This window comes from Anoplopoma fimbria, chromosome 2 (genome assembly GCF_027596085.1).
Source record: "Anoplopoma fimbria isolate UVic2021 breed Golden Eagle Sablefish chromosome 2, Afim_UVic_2022, whole genome shotgun sequence".
NCBI classification, from domain to species: Eukaryota; Metazoa; Chordata; class Actinopteri; order Perciformes; family Anoplopomatidae; genus Anoplopoma; species Anoplopoma fimbria.
This window is the reverse complement of record NC_072450.1, coordinates 27,652,177-27,672,144: the sequence shown is the minus strand read 5'-3', so window position 1 is coordinate 27,672,144 and position 19,968 is coordinate 27,652,177. Positions and strand designations below refer to the sequence as shown.

General features: G+C 42.1%; 1 protein-coding gene across 1 annotated transcript in view; it reads left to right on the top strand.

The window, feature by feature from the left end:
* Window positions 1–19,968, top strand: part of LOC129103895 (plakophilin-3-like) — a 32,345-nt gene that overhangs the window by 4,563 nt on the left and 7,814 nt on the right. The window contains exons 2-12 of the mRNA XM_054614535.1: window positions 5,198–5,286; window positions 7,414–8,057; window positions 8,361–8,484; window positions 8,626–8,830; window positions 8,995–9,154; window positions 10,408–10,516; window positions 12,409–12,573; window positions 15,332–15,511; window positions 15,653–15,806; window positions 16,636–16,831; window positions 17,097–17,184. Coding sequence (XP_054470510.1) covers window positions 5,198–5,286; window positions 7,414–8,057; window positions 8,361–8,484; window positions 8,626–8,830; window positions 8,995–9,154; window positions 10,408–10,516; window positions 12,409–12,573; window positions 15,332–15,511; window positions 15,653–15,806; window positions 16,636–16,831; window positions 17,097–17,184 — 2,114 coding nt within the window. The remainder of the gene's footprint in view (window positions 1–5,197; window positions 5,287–7,413; window positions 8,058–8,360; window positions 8,485–8,625; window positions 8,831–8,994; window positions 9,155–10,407; window positions 10,517–12,408; window positions 12,574–15,331; window positions 15,512–15,652; window positions 15,807–16,635; window positions 16,832–17,096; window positions 17,185–19,968) is intronic.

Genomic DNA, 19,968 nt, shown 5'->3' with positions numbered 1-19,968 from the left:
AAAAAAGAAGAAATGTTGAAAGGGAAATGCGAGTTAGCTGATGTCTGGTTGGACACCCCTCCTGAGCTCATTGACCATCGAGTGGGTGGAACATTCCTCTCCAATCTCCTTCACAGCACGTTATCAGAGTCTATTTTAGACTGGTGTGCACTACGGCCGGTGGGGTCAGGCCTGCTGTCATTGTCTCATAATTTTCACTGGGTCACACTCAAGGGCTTAACATTGGCTAAATTATACTTTACTTGATAACATTTGACAGTGTAGAGAATGATATTTCCCCTCAGTTAAAGCACCGCTGGCCTTTTATTATCCTGAGACCTAAAATAAAGATGGTGGATATACTGTGAGAAACTCAGAGTCTTGTCTTTTAACCTAGATTTTTCTTGTAACCATATCCAAAAGATAGTGAAACACTTCTCAGAAGATTTTATTTTGCTACCTGAGGGAATAAAAACTACCAAGTTTGACAGGTTGTGAAAACATCCACATTCACAACTGTTGTGAATAAAGTTAGACTCGTAGTAAGGTGAGATAACAAGCAAAGGGCAGCTTATTGTAACCGTCCTAACCACCAAGGCCAAGGTCCAACTTTCAATGACAAGAGTCGATTCTATACACAACCCTGTCTCTATTGTTTTACTTGAAAGAACAATTCGACATTCAGAGAATTAATTTAAGAGCAAAAAACAAACTATTTAATAAGTAAAGATATAGTGGAGTAAGTCCCTCTGTGAGTGTTGATGTTGTGCGGTTACAGCTGATAACACTGCTCCGTCAGCATGTTCGCCGTAGTTTGTAAGGCCCTGTTAGCATCCTTAGCTACAAGCCGCCAACTCAAGCGTTTCCATGTTGAGAGCCATTGAGGGACAATCCCAATGCTCCCAATCTTGTATCTTGCACATTTAAAGGTCTGCTCCATTTGCATTCATTTTTCCAATGGAATCGCCAACTGAGCCATAGGCGAGGTAGGTTACCAAAGTAGGATAATTTAATAGATAAGGCTGTGAATAATGTGAACGCCAGCACTGGCTGAGTCAACACACATTTTGCTAAATGGTATTGTTTGTATTCGTCTTGCGGTTTCAATTGTTGTGGCTTACTAGAATGCCAGGAAGTTTACCGCAAATTAATTTCCCCAAGAGGACGAACCATCCCCATTTTGGCTTTCTTCCACACTGCACTCGCAATGTAAAAGCAACAGTTCGACCTTTTTGGGGAAATATGCTTGTTCACTCTCTTACAAAGGGTTAGATGAGAAGGTCTTTACCACTTTCATGTCTGTACACTTATTATAAAGCTACAGCCAGCAGCCTGTGTGGCCACAAAAGTTCCCTGTTGCATGAATCTCTATTTAAATCATATGATCTTCTTTAAGCGCAATCCTTTAAGGCCTTTTAGCCTAAAGGATTGTCAGTACGTTGCTTGTTTCACCCAACGCTTTTGCATTGTGGAGAGTCATAAATGTTGCGTATAGTTATAAGACTCTGGTTATTTTGTATGGAGTGTAGACAAGTTTTGGAGTCCAATGTGTTGGAGGACAGGTTGTTTTTTTGGGACAAGGACCGGAGCTGTAGCAGGACTGAGTTTGCAACGCAGGATGGATTGAGAGAACATGTGGTTGAGAAAAGCTCAGCTGGGTTCTATGACCCAATAATAGCGAATGAGAGGAGCTGCACACATTCCATACGCAATACATACATAAATCACTGAGAGGCTTCTTGTTTTGCAGAAGCCATCTGGGCTTAATCAGCGTCATAAAACTTTGAGAGGAGTTGATTAAAAACATACTTCAGATAGCAGCACTCCCATATTCTGGATTTCTCATGGCATGCGAGTATGGTTTTGTTTGCATAGTAACAATGTAGCTAAGTATTAGCCTACCAAGCCTACTACCTAACCATTTGACTTAGTTGTACTTCTCTGATTCCCAAACCTTCAGTGAAGAGCTAAAAGACACACCAGACTCCCTGTTAGAGAAGTCTGCTGATTTGCTGGGAGGTCCAACAGATCCACCTCTGGAGACACTCCCAATCTCCTGGACCATGACCAAGAAAGATAGCAAGCTCACAAACATACACAGTAACATTCATGTTATGCCTGATCAGAGTTTGTATGGTGTGTTGTCAGACCACGTCTGAAATCAGAAGTGTTCATAGTTTTTCCAGACAGCCAAGTCTGAAGGGAAATTGAAAAGGTGACCGTCGTAGTGTGGGGGATATCACATCATTTCCTTTTTGAAAGCTTTCACAGTGTTGCACTTGGTTGTTCACATGCAATGGGACAGAACTAGTTGTGTCAAGAATGAAAAGAGAGAGCTAGAGAAGGCTTTCTGACGGAGTATGATGGCCATTTAAGTAGTCAGCTGAGGAGTTGAAGCCCTGTTAGTGATGTTACCACTGACTCCCAACTACAGAGTTAAGAGTTTGGTTGTCTGATTGCTCTTCCATGAGATCCTTGGTTGTTCCATCTACTGGTACTGATGATTAACCGGTTAGCTTAGCCAGTGAGGAAGGTTTAAATATAAACTCATCCTATATTTGTAACCTAATGCTAAGGCTAAGTAGGTGGGCATTTCAACAAGCTCAGGAACTACTCTCCCACTTTTTAAATTCACATATAACAACTTCAATGAACCTTTAATGCAATTAGCTGCCAATTGACTATACACAAAAATGGGATACACCTGGGTAATTAGAGGTGCATGATACAAGAAGATGGAAGCGCTTCGGTTGCCTCTTAGCGGCTCTCAACATTTTCGAAGCCTGTGCCAGCCGGCAAACAGTGCTAACAGCGCTAACGGTACAAACTACTGCAAACATGCTGACAGAGCTAACAGTGTTTACCTGAGGGGGAACCGGAGGGTTGGTGTCACACTGTCGGCCGAGACCGCGTTATCAGCTGTGACTGCCATATGAGAGCAGTGCAGAGCGGAGGCCGTGAGCTAACCAGTTGGGCACGCTCACATGCACTAACATGCACTCAACGCATGCTCGGCCGGCCTGGCCTTGGCAACAAAGAAAGGTGAAGCTCTGATTACAACACAAGCAGAGGGAGAGTGACTTCATTCTCTGCTCAGGTAGACATTACTCCACTATATCTTTACATAGCAAATTGTTATTTGCTGCTATATCAATGCTCTGAATGTCATCTATTGCAGTATATTGCATGTATGAAGTATTTCCAATATGTGGAATCTGAAATTTTATGTATTTTCTTTTTCAACTTGACACACAGTTTTCTTTGTAGTCATATCACATCAACGAGATCAACTTAACGTTAGAAATTGAGACTTCCACGTGAAGACACTTGATCTGTCCGCAATCATCATGCATGTCCCTGCATGATGATTGCCTGTCTAGCAGGGTTGCCAGATTAGATGGAAAGTTTTTCCCCCAATCACAAAATCCGTTAATTAACGACCCTTCCCGGAAACTGCTAACTTTAAGCATTATAGTAGCGGACTGAGACAAGTTGTGAGCAGCACTGGTGCTGATCCTGCTGCTGGAAGCAGCTACAACCAGGGAGCTGTCCAGAGTGTGTGTGTGTGTGTGTGTGTGTGTGTGTGTGTGTGTGTGTGTGTGTGTGTGTGTGTTTGAAAGAGAGTGACAGAGAGAAATGAAGAGAAGTTGGACTATTGCACCCAATGTTTCTCACTTACTCGGAGCGCTGCTTTGTCCTTTTTTGACCTGCCCTATAAAACAAGTGGTATTTTTTTTGTGTCCTCGAACCAGCTGGTCGACCCGCGCATCACCACTAGCTACATAAAAAATAACGGGTCCCATAGCTCTTGGGAGGTCTGAGGATAAAGTTAAAAAAATGGAGGCACGTTCCATTAAATATTGTTGTATTGAATCTGATAAATTGGCTTATTTTGTGCAAGAAAAATCAGCATAATATGTAAAGGTGTTTGCCGTACCTGTGGTTCTGTTGCTGTGTAATAAGAGCTCTGCATTACACAAACTGTGTGTATTGTCCTTATTGCGGTGGTCGTGTCTGAGCTTCCTTCACCCCTGACCTGGTTATGCTTATGTTCAGGCATGCAGGGCCCCCTCCCAACAGCATCTCCTCCCTCCTTTCCTTCCGTCCTGCTGGACTGGAGTACGTGCGTTGTCCATTTGCTTCAGGCAACGCTCCCCTTTCCTCTCTCTGCTCAACTCCTAGCAGCTCACTCGTGTATATTGTTTTACAGTATAATGTGCTCATGAGTTTGAGAGCGTCCACACATGTGGTTACAGTCTACAATCTATATAAAGCTCCTTCATGTCTGTGTACATTATTTTGATCCGTGAAAGGAAGGGAATTCATTTGTTTTACAGTAGTTCTGCTCAATCATTTTCATATATAAAGACTTAAATGTGGCCCCTTCCCTGTTTACATGATGATTTCTGTCTAGTGATACTTACGGCATGTTAATATGCTAACGAATAACCTTTATTTGTTTGTCTTGATACAATAGAGAACATTTGGGAGACGGGTTTGGATATCATACAACTTTTCTGTGTTTGTGCACCTAATTTTAAACCGTTATGGCCCAAAATAAATGAATTCAGAAGCCACAAAGTTGGTTCCCAGCTGGTACCAAAAAATAGCAAATTCTCCTTCCCACTGGCGACATCAGCGGGCGTCTCCTATTCTACAGGTTGGAATGAGAGTATGGAGTCTTGCACCTAATAGTTTTCTATGTCTTCTCATCATGAACAGTTGGTCTGTGCTTGTTTTTGGTATAAAACCAAATATCTGTAAAAACAGAACAAAAGCTTGCAGGTAATCAGTGCAATCCGATCTTGCTATTACTGTTAACATAAAGGGTTGTACGTAGAACCATGAGTAACCATGTGTTCATGGATGAAAAGGATTCTTAATGGAACCCTTGAAAAACCCTTTCTGCAAACAAGTGTTCCTCAGAAGCAAATGGTTCTTGGTAGAACCTCAGCCCTTAAGAAAAAAAACATTTTTTCCTAAGAGTGTATGTATGTAACAATGTTCTATGTTTTGTCACTGTGTGTTAAATCTGTTTTGTTAACGCTTCAAAAATCAACATTGCACCATTGAGGGTTAAGTCCAAGCATCTTTTGAATTTTATTTCTCATCTGCACTGTACTCTGCAACTGAAGACTATAAATGAATATAAAATCTGTTTTGACACAGTGGAATGTTGATCAAAAACATTAATATTTTATCTTTCTTCTTTGTCTAGATTACAGCTGTCCCGATGCCAAGAGCATTTCCCACACCCTTGGTTTCAGTTCCAGATCCATGATACACACACCCAGCCGCATCATGTCTGTGAGTACCGCCTGCCAGTACCGAATTATTAATACATGCAAGAAAATATTTGAAGAGCCTTCCAGTTCTTATCAGTGCAAAAATACAGTGGGTTTGGGGATACATTTACTGTAGCTTAGGTCAAAGATAGACATTTACGGTGTCCCTTAACATTTGGTTCTTTGATATTTCTACAAGAACTGGTTGGTTGGTTTAGGTATTATATACTGTGTATATCCCAGCCAGAAACTTAATGTAAGTTTGACTGATAGTTTTCTTTGTGGAGTTTATCTTGCAGTCCAAAGATACAGAACACAAGCAATCTGGTTTTGAGATTGTATTTACCAAGTTAATTGCTGAGATCTGGTCCGCAGCCAGGATTTTTAGAAAATAGTACCCCCAATGCCCTCAGCTTAATTGTTCGTTTTTTTTAGAATTGGGTATCGTAAAATGTCAACTACTGGATGCATGGCGAGATAGCCAAACCTATATCCAATTTGACCACAAAAGTGAAGCCATCCTAATTCATGAAGTGAAGGTTAATTAGTTGTTCTATTGCAACATCAGCGCGCAGCAGCAGAGCCATGCCTCCACCATTTGGCATGGAAAGAAACTACCATATTATCAAAGTACGTTAGTAAAATATCAGCTCAAATATTATAAACACCAATACTATTGTAACTATTAACTTACTGAGGTGTTAATTAGGTATTCCTTAACTTTTTGTCTCGCTTACCAGAGGAGCATAAAGTAAGCAATGGACAAAGATAAAAGTAAAAACATTTTTTTTCATATAATACTCAAACTTTTTCATGTCAAGTACCTTCAAAATAGATATAGGTACAAGAATCAACAGACCAAATATATCCAACAATCAATGTTGTGCTACTAGCGTTACTAGCTTCTCGCCGATAGCCGGTTGTTTGGGAACAGAGATGTTATTACATACACCATGGCACAGGCTTTACAGCATACAGCCCATGAATGTATTATAAGATAATATAGGTGATGAATTACAGCAAATATACTCATTATTACAGCCGCAGACAGCTAGCAGAGCCAGATATGTTATATGAGCCTGCTGGGCAGCGCAGTCAGGTGCAGTCCTGTGGGTCTGCTGCACGTTCCTTGTGCCAAAGAAAATAACCCTGGTATGGTTTTTAGGGAATTTTTACAACTTTTAGGAAAAAATAATGAAATTGAGGGGTAATCAAATAATTCATCATGGGAAGTTGGTCAGCCTAAAAAAAATCGGATTCTACAGACGTCTCTGCAAACATCTATGGCGGCAGACTCATTGGTGCGGTCAGTCAAAAATGTCCGCAACACAACTGCAGCGCCACCTAGTGGCAGTTGCGGGGAAAAAAAGAAGAGTTTCTTCTCCTTGCTTCTGTACTCTTCTGTACTCTGACCTTGCAAAACTGTTACAAGTAGATCGTGTAAATGGAGGAGAATTCCGTCTGAAAGTGGCAGCCAATGGCGGGTTTATATCCACAGTCTACATCCGTTGAGTCCGACTATCCTGACATGTCCTCAGTGTCCTCAGTTATGAGTGCAGCTACATCGCTAAGTCTGACCGGACAGCTAAATGAGTGAGAAGAGAAAATGAAGACAAATGATTAACTAAGTTGTCTGCTGCAAACATCATCCAACAGTTTACAGACTGGTTGGAGGTTTTGAACTACAATCTAAAATATGTTATTTCTCTAAAAGAACAGGGTATTCATTACAAACACACCCACACACACACACCCACACACACTGGAAAACAATGCTGCAGTAATGTGTGAGTTTCCTCTCTGTTCTAATTGTCTATCCCAGCTGACCAAATTCAGAACAATGTAGACAGAAGACAGAAGAAAAATATAAACAGGATGCTGGTCTGTCCGGTCCCACAATGCAAAGCAGCAGTGAGCTTCCTGCAGCTTACAGTAGCCAGGCTTTGATTAAGGAGAGAAGGAAGAGCTGTTTACTGTGGAATCTCTTACAACACCTTTGGGCTGTTTTGGACAGTTTCATTAGGCTCAAACATGGTTTCTTGTAAAACTAGTAATAGGTATATCAGAAATATCATATCCGGTAATTGTCTTTCCCTTCTGCAGTGTGTCTGCTAACCTTTTATTTCTTCCCACACCATCCACCTTTCAGATGCCCACAGCTCCCCTTCGCTCCTCTGGGTTCTCCTCTCGCTCTGCTGCTGAAACCAGTTCCAAGGCGAACCATAAAGCAACCAGCTTGGTCCAGAGCAGCTTCCAGTCCTCCCACCAGTCACACAGCAGAAACATTCGCTCTAAGTCACTGTGCCAAGCAGACCAGGAGGCAACCCCCCTTACTGTGCTGCCTCCTCAAGAGAAAACCTCCTACTTGATCACTGTGCCTCCCCTCGGCACCTTAAGGCGCAGCCTCAGCGGGACACTGGCCCAGGAGAGAGGCTACTGGCAGGAGGAGGAGCTGCCATGTCAGTACACCTACAAGGGCCCCTCCCACCGCACCATCAGCCGCATCACCAACCGACAGCAGCAGTACCAGCAGCAGCAACAGCAGCAGCAGCAGCAGAGCTCTGCCTTCGGTCAGGAGGGCTGGGTGGGGACGGGCCGGGGGGTCCCCATGGCAGGGGACGGCTGGGGGACACAGTGGCAGCAGCACATGTCAAGGGCCAGCCACGGTATGGGGACAGTCCAGAACCAAGCCTCCCTCCACCGGGCCGCCTCGCTCCGCAGTGTGAGGAGCGTCGGGAAAGGAGTGGATATCTTGGATGGAGCATCGATACACAGCAATGACCCACTGGAAGAGTGAGACATTATTATTATCCATTCATTCACCTGGGTAAACATCTGGGCCACATCTGGCTCCGGTCGGCTTCAATTGTAGCCCTGAAAAATACATTTATGTTGTTACCACGCAGAGGTGGATGGAGAGTCACTCCATTATGACTGTGTGTGACAGACATTTTGAGAAACTTTGTTCATGATTATCTGATTGATTTTATGGATGAAATTATGAGTTGATAAATGGAAAAATATAATCAACAGATTAATAAATGTTGAAAAGGATCACACAACTTATTACATGTGTTTGTGTGTGTGTTTGTGCAGTATGCAGAGTCTGGACATGGGTACCGCTGTCAGATATCTGTCTGAGTCAGATGCTGCCTTGCAAATTCTGGGAGCTGCATACATACAACACAAGTGTTACCATAGCAACGAAGCCAAAAACCAGGTAATGCGCTTGCATGTTGACTTGTTTGGTCATTTGGTCATTGTCCGATTGTTTTTTTTCAGTTAGTCTGCCTGGTGTTCATTACCAGCACCTCATCTCCATATGTGTGTATCTCTCTCTCTCTCTCTCTCTCTCTCTCAGGTCCGAGTTCTGCATGGCGTTCCAGCTCTAGTTGAGCTTTTCTCCAGTGACAACCTAGAAGTGCAGCGTTTTGCCACCGGCGCCACGCGGAACCTCATCTACGAGAACGCTGACAACAAGGTGGCACTCATAGACGCCGGCGGAGTGATGCGCCTCGTCAGCATCCTCGGCAAACCTGATGAGGAACTTCGGAAGACCATCACAGGTAGTACTGGTCTCTGCTCTCAGACTGGTTTGAACCCTGATATGAGCTTATATTTATCCGTAATCTAGGCGTCGCATCTGATCCATCTTTATCTATATATTACTGGTTTGAAATACTAAGTTATTCAGACACTAGAATTTAAAACCTGTCTGTTGTGGCTGCAGGTGTCCTGTGGAATCTGTCCTCCCGGGACAACCTGAAGGAGAAGCTGTCCAAAGAAGCTTTGTCGGAGCTGACGGAGAAAGTACTGGTTCCTCTGTGCAGCAGCCTCCCACTGAGCCCGTCGGAGAGAGACATCTTCTACAACACCAGCGGCTGCCTCAGGTGACTCCACAGGAGAGCCTGTCCAACCCAGTACTAGGGGTCTAACACCTGCTTAGACAGTGTCATCTTAACAAAAGTTTCAATTTGTCAAATTAGCAAATTAGCACTGTACGCAAAGTACATCTGAAGCTCAGAGATGCACTGGGACTTTGAGATGGGGAGGCTTTTTATGCGAGCCAAGTATGATTTGGTATGTATAACACTGATACAGTTTTTGTGGTCGAATGAAAATGTGATGATGCTGAAAACCTTCAAGACATTCTAGAATGTATAAACACGTCACCACAGCACTGAATCAAAACAAAGCTGGTTGGACAAACTGAGGCGAGCCGGAAAACTAGTAGTCACTGTTTGTCACGTTTACGATGAAAACGACAAAAAGTAAATTTGATTCCAACAAAAACGAGGATCCATCTAAATTGGGAGATGCCAAAAATATCTCCCCTAAATGCTAAAAGTATTAGATTGGCCCAGTATGACAGGCTCTGCAGCTACAAGGACCAGACAGTAACAAAAAAATAAATACTCTATGACCACCGGCCGGTTCGGCCTGGAATGGATCTGACTTTCGAGAGTCTTCCCCATCCTCCCGATGACGGTGTTTGCCCCTTCTGAGGCTGATGGGAAAGTCTTGTTCAGCAGTTATTTGTCATCAATCAAAGTATTGAGGAATCAATATCTTGACATGGTGACGGTGCTAGATGAAAAGTCTGAGGATCTGCTAGTGCGGATTGAAGAGTAACAATTATACTCCTAAACCAATGTTCTAATGTTCCTCCACCTTGTTTCCCTCAAGTTGGTCTGCTGAATGGCACTAAATACTAGCATCCATGAACCTTGTCTGCTGTTACTATGGAGATGCCGGCAAGGCAGAGGCACAAATCAGAGTTGAGAATAGGGGCAGCACTTGGTTGTTTCTACTGAAAACAAAACAGCTTAATTTATTGGACCAGTCCTTTGTTCATTTACCGCCTCCCCTAAATGTACATTTGAATAGAGGATCTCTTTGTGCTGACTTTACAGAATGCGGTCTCTGAATTTCCGGACAGAGATAAAATGACATGCAAGTGCAGTAAGATCCAAACAGTACCTTGTTTTTCCAAAGTGGTGAAGGTGCTACTGCAGGGGTCTTAGGAGAGATTCATAAAGTCTAGCTAAAATTACCAAGATGAATTCCAGTGAGACAGCTTTACTGTCCTACGTTGTGATAGCCCAGATGATTTATGTCTCTATCTGTGTGTTTGTGTGCGTAGGAACTTGAGCTCAGTGAACGAGAGGACGAGGCAGAAGATGAGAGACATGCGTGGCCTGGTGGACTCCCTGGTGTCCTACATTCAACAAGAGGAGGGGGTAGACGACAAGGTAACCCCAACCTGCAGCTTTATAGCCTGTGATATTTTCATACGCTGTAAAAATCAATGATTTGGTCGTTACGGCTACAGCACCCTTCAAAACATCAGTAGCTATGAGCACCAGCCACCAGCTGAAGATCAAAAGACCTTCGTGGCATCTTAGGTTATTTAATTATAGAATAATAAATATTCAACGTATTTAAGTTAAAGAATAAGGCTTGTGATTTTCTTTACTTTTCTTATTCTCAACAAATCACCCAAGATAAAAACCAAACAATGTGATGTTAATCCTGCTGTCAATACTTTCTGACTTCCCTACCTTATCCATTTGACTCAACCCCGAGCCCATTGGTTCCTACAAGGGATCCAGATCCCGTTCCAAGTCCTTTATTATTGGCAACCTGCCGATAACATATGTTTCTGACACATTGAAATAATAGCTATAGCTAATAAATCTAGCAAACCTTACTTACTAGATCCAAACACAGAGCATCTGCCCAGTTGTTACAGTGGTGTTTCCCTCACAAACTGTCTTTGGCCAGGTACAGACTCCAGCTGCAGAGAGCACTTGAACCACAACAGACACTGGTTTCCTTTTTTCCCATCATCAAGTTACTCACAGAATCAATGTTGATTAGCGACAGCTGATATGACCTGACACCGGTGACAGAGGACAGAATAGCAGATTTCAGTAATGGAATCGACTTTATTTTAGCCGATACCGATCCATTAAAATATGCAGGGATCACCTTTATACTGATAAAATCATAAAATATATTGTCAGTAATTCTCAGTAATTTCCTAAAAACAGCTTGACAATGTTGTTTTTAGAAATCGTTTCTAAAACAGGATGGAAAAAGTGCATTTGCTGGGCACTACTTTCAGCGGCGTATTAGTCAACATTTGGAGCTGTAGTGAGTTATTTGTGGCTCACTGAATGTTTTTAATAAGGTTAGGACAACAATGGAGCTCCATAGCAAGGAGGATGTTACTTGAATGTGCACATGTACTTTGCCACTAAAGGTGACTCTGATTCTGACTACACAGTATGTCCTTGCATGACTTGTCACTGACTTTTCCAATTACATTCTTCCTCACTCATTGTGGTTTGGCACGTATCACCAAATGTTGCCTAAGGAGCGCTGTCAACAGGCAACAGACCCACACTGTCTTTGGAGACACTTGGATAAACCTTTAACCAATTAGCAGATGATTGATAAACGCACTGCCTCCATTAGACATCAACATTAACCCTTCCCTGCATCTGATTGGATGAACATGCCATGGGGGATGTCCTTGGTTTTAAACAGGATTATACGAGGTGGCTGTCCTGATAATGTCATACCTTTTTCCCCAAAATTTGTTCTGTATGTTGAGCAGCGGGTAAAGGCAATGTAATCTATTATCCACCAGTATCAGCCTTAGACTGTATATAATAAGTAGGAGTAGTCACAGTGAGGACACCCATTGGTTTGTGGACTACGGTTTCGGAGATCCCCATCTTGGTTTTTAGAACAAAACAATGAACTTTCATGAACTGAGAACAGGGTGAAACCCAATGTTTAATTTCCCCGTTGTAAACATAGACTGTATAGCTCTACTGTAGGTTTTACAGGAACTCATACAACCCCACTTCAAAACAGCTGAACTATCCCTTTGAAATGTACTCATAATACTACATTGGTTTGAGTTTTACAAATTGATAGCGAGAGCATGAAGATGTCTCTATGTCTCAGTAACATCAGAGGACATCAGGCATCAAATTTAGATTCTATATGATCAGAGTTTGAGTTTATCAACTTATTCCACCCTTTGTGCAGTTCTAACTCAGGTTATTTGGTTAATCTCTTTTCCACTTCTTGCCCCCATTTGTCTTCTCTCTCCGTCTGTCTTCATGTTTAGGGTTTGGAGAATTCATTGTGTGTGATGAGGAATCTGTCCTACCAGCTCTACACGGAGCTCCCTCCCTCAGTCCGACTCCGTCTGGAGGGCCCATCGAGAGCCTCTGCCTCCAGAAAAAGCGAGGCCATCGGCTGCTTTACTATGTATAACAAAAAGAACTCAGAGGTAAAAATTCATCACACGTCATGAAATTACACACAGGAAACACGACTCCAATGCTAATGATGCTCTGTGACTGAAAGAAAGGGTCAATTATAGACTAGTCAATGTTGTGTTAACAGCTTCTACTGTTTCCCTCTGTGGCCCAAAAAATCCATTAATACTGCACTAGAAGTCTAATAAGGTCTTTAGTAATCAATTGAAAGGTATAAAAGCATATAGTTAATGGCAATTTAAGCATCAGTATGGTTAAATTCAGTCAGTGACATTAAAGCAGTTAAATGCATGCAAATCCAACATTTTACCAAAAGAGTTGTCTTGCTTCCCTTTTATACATTTTATATATTTATGTATTGTAAGTCCACTTTTAAGGTCCAAAGCTGATATAATCAGAAATGTGTTGGATATTATGTCAGCCTACTAGCTTGTCTACCACAGCCACACCCACCACATCCCTCTAAGTGATGTCACTGCTATTCCTGCTGCTTGGCAAAAGTCTGTCTGCTTGTGATTGGCCAATGCTTTCCATCTAAATGGTCCGCGAGCAACAAACTCCACTTATACATCTTGAAGAAGGCTGTATTTATCAATAAGAGGTATTAAAAAACATCTTTATGACTGCTCTAATGTTTTCTGCTGATTTTTTCTCCATCTCATTATCTTTTGGTGTCTTAAAGACAACATCCACACAATTATTTTTTATCTTGCACGCTCAATAACATACCCATTGTTTAGATGTCAGACTAGCTGCCTGTCTTGTGCAAATGATGTAGCCAGATTCAGACCACACTACTCGTGAACATGCATCTTACCTCTCATCAAGCGCTCTTTGTCAGATGCACCTTCATTATCAGACATTTGAAAACATGTTGTGTGCTTGAATCATTTTGGTACTTGGAAGTGATTTTAAGGATATTCAACTTATTGAGCCTCAAAAAGTCAAGCTCTTAGGTCAAGCCGTTGACATCCAGCAGTTCAGGGCTCTCTCAGGTGTTTCAGTATTAGCCAGATAATGAGTGGCCCCGCAGATAGAAACTCTAGAAGTTACCATGGGTCCTCGGGGAGGATCGGTTTCCAATATGACAAACACAATCGGCAGATCACATTACTCATTCCTACAGCAAGCAGCGGAGACTTACGGAGAGTATGTATGGAGTATGGATAGGCCCACTGTAACAAACCTGTTCCCATAGTCTCCCTTAGAGTGGGAAAAGAACCTGTTTGACTATATAGCCTGCTTTCCCATGTTGCTTAGAGCAGATCATTAGCCATTAGTTACTTAGAGGCTGAACAGGGAGGATTTCTATCTTGCTTTAGCGGGGCCTGAGGATAGTGATCTGTATGGAGGCAGATATTTTAACAGCTCCTGACTAGACTGCTGTGAAACCTGCCTTTGGTCCAAGACGGAATATCATGAAACCCAACGGCCCTATTGACTGTGTGCTAAGCCCCTCCCTGGAGCAGTGATGGTCCTATCATAGCTTAGCAACGGGAACTGGCACTGCAGGCCTGTTAAGCTTTCCCCACACACTGACGCAATGCAAATGGGGATGTACTGAGAGTGATTCTCTGCATTTAAAGAGTTTGGAGGGTGTTGTCCTATTAAGCTCTTCCAAAAGCAAAAGCAAAAGAGCAGACGCTTTTATCCAAAGCGACTCACAATAAGTGTATTCAACATAGGTATTCAAGAGAACTACTAGTCACCAGAAGTCATAAGTGCATCTCCTTTCTTAAACAAGCATCTAAAAGCATAAACCAGAGCAAAAGTATAGTGCAGAAACAAACTAATACGAATACAATAAGTGCAACGAACTGATACGAATACAATAAGTGCAACAAACTAATACAAATACAATAAGTGCTAAGAGGAAAGCTCAGAGTATGTTTGTCTGCTCATCTGCTAACGCTCTAAGTGAAACGTGATAAAGAAATAACCAGCCCAACAGGGTTATGGTATGGTGCCTAATCACACTTAATATACAAGGACTTACTAGTTTAACACTACAATACAAGAACAGTGCTCTTACTTTATTACAATGTCTTCTACATGAGTCAGTCATTGGTGAGCATGGGGACTTTTTGCCTGGCCCTTTAGCACAATGTCCCGTTTGAGCCATTAAGTCCATATTTTAGACCCCTTTTACAAGACTCTCATGTTAAAATGAGCCAATTGAGAATGAAAAAACATTGTGTACGTCATCAGTGGTCACCGCTGTATGAGCACTGTGCAGTGCAGTGATTAGCTAGCAAGTGGAACACACACAGAGCTTCCATTCACATGATGAATTCATTTTAAGTATCATTTTGATATGTTGGTGCTGGTATAAAAAAAACCCATTAAATTCAACATTTATTTTGATTGATCAATGTCAATGTTGTTGCTGATCACTGACATTAAACAGACCCTGAAAAGAAAAATCCCACTAGCATTCTTGGTACTGTTGGGGTTTTTTGTCATAAAAAATAACTGTGGTTTGATCTAAACAAACTGTAGAATTCTGAAAATGTATGAATATTTGGTTGTGATGAACAGGACTGTTTGTTGGTTAAGTTAACTGAAAGTGGAAAATAATATTGATATATAATATTTAATGGTATATAATGTTTTCTAAGGCGGACACCTTTGTGAAAAACTGGTACTTCAGTAAACTGACATGAGTAAAACGTCATAAAATAAACCCAGGTGTGTGCCTTCAACAGAATGTACTGAATGTTACTGTACAATAATGGACATTTTCTCTCCCTTTCACCTCCTCCACGACAGCATAACCACAATCTGTCCATACTGTCTGAGGTGTCCCGACAGCCTAAGGGAGCCGAGTGGCTGTGGCACCCTAATGTGGTGGCGCTGTACAAGCTTGTTCTGCAGAACAGTGACAACAGCTCCAACAGCCGCGAGGCAGCCATAGGAGCCCTGCAAAATATCACTGCAGGAGAGGCCCGGGTAAGATCTCACACACCATAGAAATATGAACTACGCATGTATATTCACATATTCACATTTGAAAATTGTCAATGATATCTAAATGACAGCAAACACTCAACAGAATTCAATACAGATGTGATATTTGCCCCTCTCTGCTAGTGGTCATCAGTGCTGAGTGGTGTAGTGGTGGAGCAGGAGAGGATGTTGCCCATCCTGCTGGATCTGTTAGACACCAACAGTGACATGGAACTGAGGCCTCTGACCGGCCTGCTGAGAAATCTGGCAAGACACTCGTCCAGCAAAGACCACATGGGTAAGACACAACCAAGGATTACTGAAAGTTTTTCCAACTTCTTTGGGCTGGAAACTCTGTCTCTGTGTGTGGCAGAAGTTAATAATTACACTTAAGTCAATGGAGTCAGAAAACGTATGTATTTCGTGATTATTGAATATACAGTATTTAAACTGGTGAGGGCTGCTGAGCAAAACTCAGAGGAGCGGATTGTCACCAAAATAGGAAAAGCTGGTGCACGTCAGAGGTCACACCACCTTAACTGAGCCTCGGTCAAGGTTGAAGCTAACTTTAAGGCTAACTTTACTTTAATCAGCAGGTGGCACGCAAGAAACAGGAAGTTGGCTTGAGGAGTCGTAGAATTTTTGGCCCACAAATAAACTTTATACTGTACTGCTACGTTCACATTTATGACGTTAGTAACGCGTACAACATACGCACCTACGAGTTAATACTTTGGATTTTGCTACTTGTATAACACACTGCTTTTTAAAAGCAGCAAAAGCAAAAATACTAGGGAGTCAACTTAAGCCCTGCTGGGAGTCAATTTAGGATCGGTGGCTGGACTCATCAAAGGAACACAGCTAATACTAGTTAGAACTCCTTCGTATAATGTGGAACAAACACAGTACTGAGTGTGTTTGTGCTAGGTTTTGAAATGATAATTTCCCTAGTGGAATACAACCGTGACAGCATATGGGTTGTCCACATGTTAAATGTTATAAAGAAAAGAGGGCTGTTAAAAGAGTGCCATATGAACGAACCGACAGAGGTGGACCTTTCAAAGGTCACAGCTTTTATATTAAAAACATCCTTTGAGACAACCCCTCCTCGATATTTGTCTTCACAGCTAAGACCATGGTGAACATTCTGGTGTCCAAGCTGCCCAGTGATGGCCTTCAAAAAACGCCGTCCTACGAGGTGGTGGTCAACATCTGTGGAGCCCTCAATCACCTGGTCACCTGCAGTTCCTTGGCAGCCCGCGACATCTCATACTTCAATGGCCTGCAGAAATTGATCGGCATCAAGACCATCCATGATAATAGGTACCACTGACTTCTGCTCTAAACCTCAAATATCATCGTTGAGCAGTGAGAAAACAGATCGTAAATTGTGACCTCTATTTGCTCTCAATGACTTTCCACATTCTGGAGCTGTCACTGCTCTCCCCTCTGGCCAGTGGCCACGCAAAAATATGACCTTTTTGCTCGTTTGCAGGTCATTTTAGAGTGTTTATCACTCCCCCCCCTGCTTCTGCTTTGGTATTTCCTCCTTGTTTCTAACCGTCTTTCTAACTGTGTCTTTTTTTAGCTCTGGGGGTCTAAAAGCTGCAAGAGCGGCCTCAACTGTCCTCTGCAACATGTTCCAGTACAACAAACTGCACAGAGACTACAAACTGGTGAGATCCACAGCTGCCGATGCCAAGATATATTGTACAAAATCATCCAAATATTGAACACTTAACGGCAAACCTGTCAGAGAGAGGTACATGGCCGCGGCAAAAACAAGAACTTGTATCTTGGTTCAGGCCAAAAGAGAGAAAACGATTAGAACGTTTTTTGATTATTGGTTTATTCAATAAAATGCTCTCCATAATTTCCAAGAGCCCAAGGTGATGTCAGACCAGAACTCGAATCTACTTTGGTCTTGTCTAAAGAACAGAGCCAAGCTTCGAAAAGGGAAAAAGACTCCTTAGATCCATCACAATTAAAGGTTGGAAGCAGAAGATTGACACATTTTAACTTGACATTATAAACTGAGATGTCAGCTTGCATTTGGAGAGAGGGCTCCATACCATAGAGCACCTACAGATCCATGTGACCTCACATCGTCGTTCATGTTTTGTACAGGAAGTGAGTGTTTTATCTCTTTCTGACAGCACAGCTACTACAGGATCGGACCACACCAGAGTTAAACTCAGTAATGCACCAGAGTTTGTTTGAACTGCAACAGCTGAAGAGTTCCTGTTGGGCAGCAGCAGCGAGGGCTGTTATTTCTCTCGGTGCTTCTGGTTACTCGCACCGGTGATTTCACTGTGGTCTGCTCTTCTACAGTGTTTTGAGAAGAGGACCACATTCTTAAGTACATCCATCATAAGAAAAGACAGATTACAGTAACTGAAAGGCCTTTGGCTTTGGTCCTGAGCACTGGAGGCAGCCACTAATTGCTTTCAGTCAGCTCCACAGTGCTGTCACCTCCCTGTGACCTGACGGCCACCTCATTGAGTGGCTCTGGGTAAACATCAGTTAAGGCTCAGAAACCAGATCACAAAAGTCTTCATTAAAATAGTTGACCCATAGTGTTGTTGACAGGCTTAAAGGACATTCACCCATTATGGCTCAGGTAGTGGTCCTGTTTATGCTTGGATGGGTGATAAGACGAAGACATGGGCGATTGGCTGAGAACATCGTCGGTTAGGTTTTTGGGGCGATTTTTTTGGGGAAACGTTTTCATTTTAATCTAATGGTCTGCAGCTGAAGAATGAGAGCTGCTCAGCCGTTGCTCAGTGGGAAGAGAGAGAGACAGCGGGAAAAATGGTGTGTAGAGCCAGCATATTTCACATCTAACTCAGTGTTAAAAGAGTTTATTTCGACCAAACCAGAGTTGGTGTTTGTTAGAAAGAAGAGAAACTGTGAAGAGTAATTTTTTTGTCATTCTGTCAACAATGGTTATTCCGTATCGGTTGATATGAGCCGTGTTTCCATTCACATAGTTTTTTGCGCATTTTGAAGAATCGCATTAGAAAAACTGTATAGAAATGGCAGAATTCAGTTAAACTTCCAAAAAGGTGGTTTTTGAGTCGATGCGCTAAAGGGGTTTGGAAACAGCTTTTCTGAATAATTTCTGACGTAGCGAACATTTAACGCACATGACCGACCACATGTTTCTGCTGTTGCCCTCTTCTCGGATATATATATTTATGTTGTCCTGGTCCCTTGACAGCATGAAATATGGCCAACACTAGCTGTCATAAAAAAAACAATTTAAACTTGCCCCCCAGGACAAAAAATCCTGAAGACCTCTCTCTATTTTTCTCCCAACACAGGTTAGATGGTCATTGCGACTTGTTTTGTCTCAGGTTCACCTTTACTTCTTCTTCTACTTTGTTAAGCTTAACAACAGTTTTGTGTAGTCTATAGCAACAACCTCTGAAACCACGCAGCCTACTTTATTTGTTCCAAATCAGTTGATGGAAATAGGCCTAATTAGCATATTTTTTTGCAACTTGAGCTTTTGATATAAATAATGTGATTAATGAAAGCATAAAGTAATGTTACGGTTCTGGGTCTATGTGCTGGTATTTGAGAGTGTAAACACTTGAAATTAGTAATTAGAGAAATTAGGTTATGTTTTAACACAATCTTCATGGGGAAAATAGGTCATGCAATCACTTAACAGGAGTCTAGTGGAATTCATACATTTGCGGAGGTTAGTCTACATTTAAAACACATATTTAAGTGTATTAAATTGTAAATTAATAGATTACATTTATTTCAATACAAATATGTAGCGTATACATATATATATGGATTATGGCTGTTGTGTAAAATGGTTATTGTTCCCGACAACTCTGCTCAACCCCCGCATATTTACTGAGCTCTGTCTGCAGTGGGACGGAGCCCTCAGAAAGTGTTACATTTCAGTCTGAGTAACAAAAAATATTTTGTTACGCTGCTGTTTGTGAATGAATCCGTAAGGGTGAAGTTAAAATGGAGATCATAATGTGTGGGTGTTGGCTGACATTGTGCTCTAAACCTTTGTCTCCACCAGATGGTTTTCTCGTCTACGTCTGCACACATCTGTTTTATATCCCATTTGACCTCCGCTCCTTTCTTCCCATAGGCCCTCTTCTTCCCTCCTTTGCTCTGTGCTGAAAGCCTGTTTTTAGCCTTTGGCCGTGCCTTATCTAGGGATGCTTGGCTCTGCATATACAAATATTTTCTCGGTAGCTGTCTGTAATTAAATTGTGGAGTTACTAAAGTTCTTCTCTAGATCGGGGTGGCTCTCAGTCTGCCCTCCCACACATTGGGAAATCAGTGGTGACTGGTGATGCATCTTTTTTACTCTGAACATCCGGTTTTAAATTCCTTGATTCATCATTTCTGCTGAAAATACACTGCAGGATTCAGAGAAGTCAGTGATAACCCTACTGCATTAACGGCAGATCAAAAGAGACAGTAGA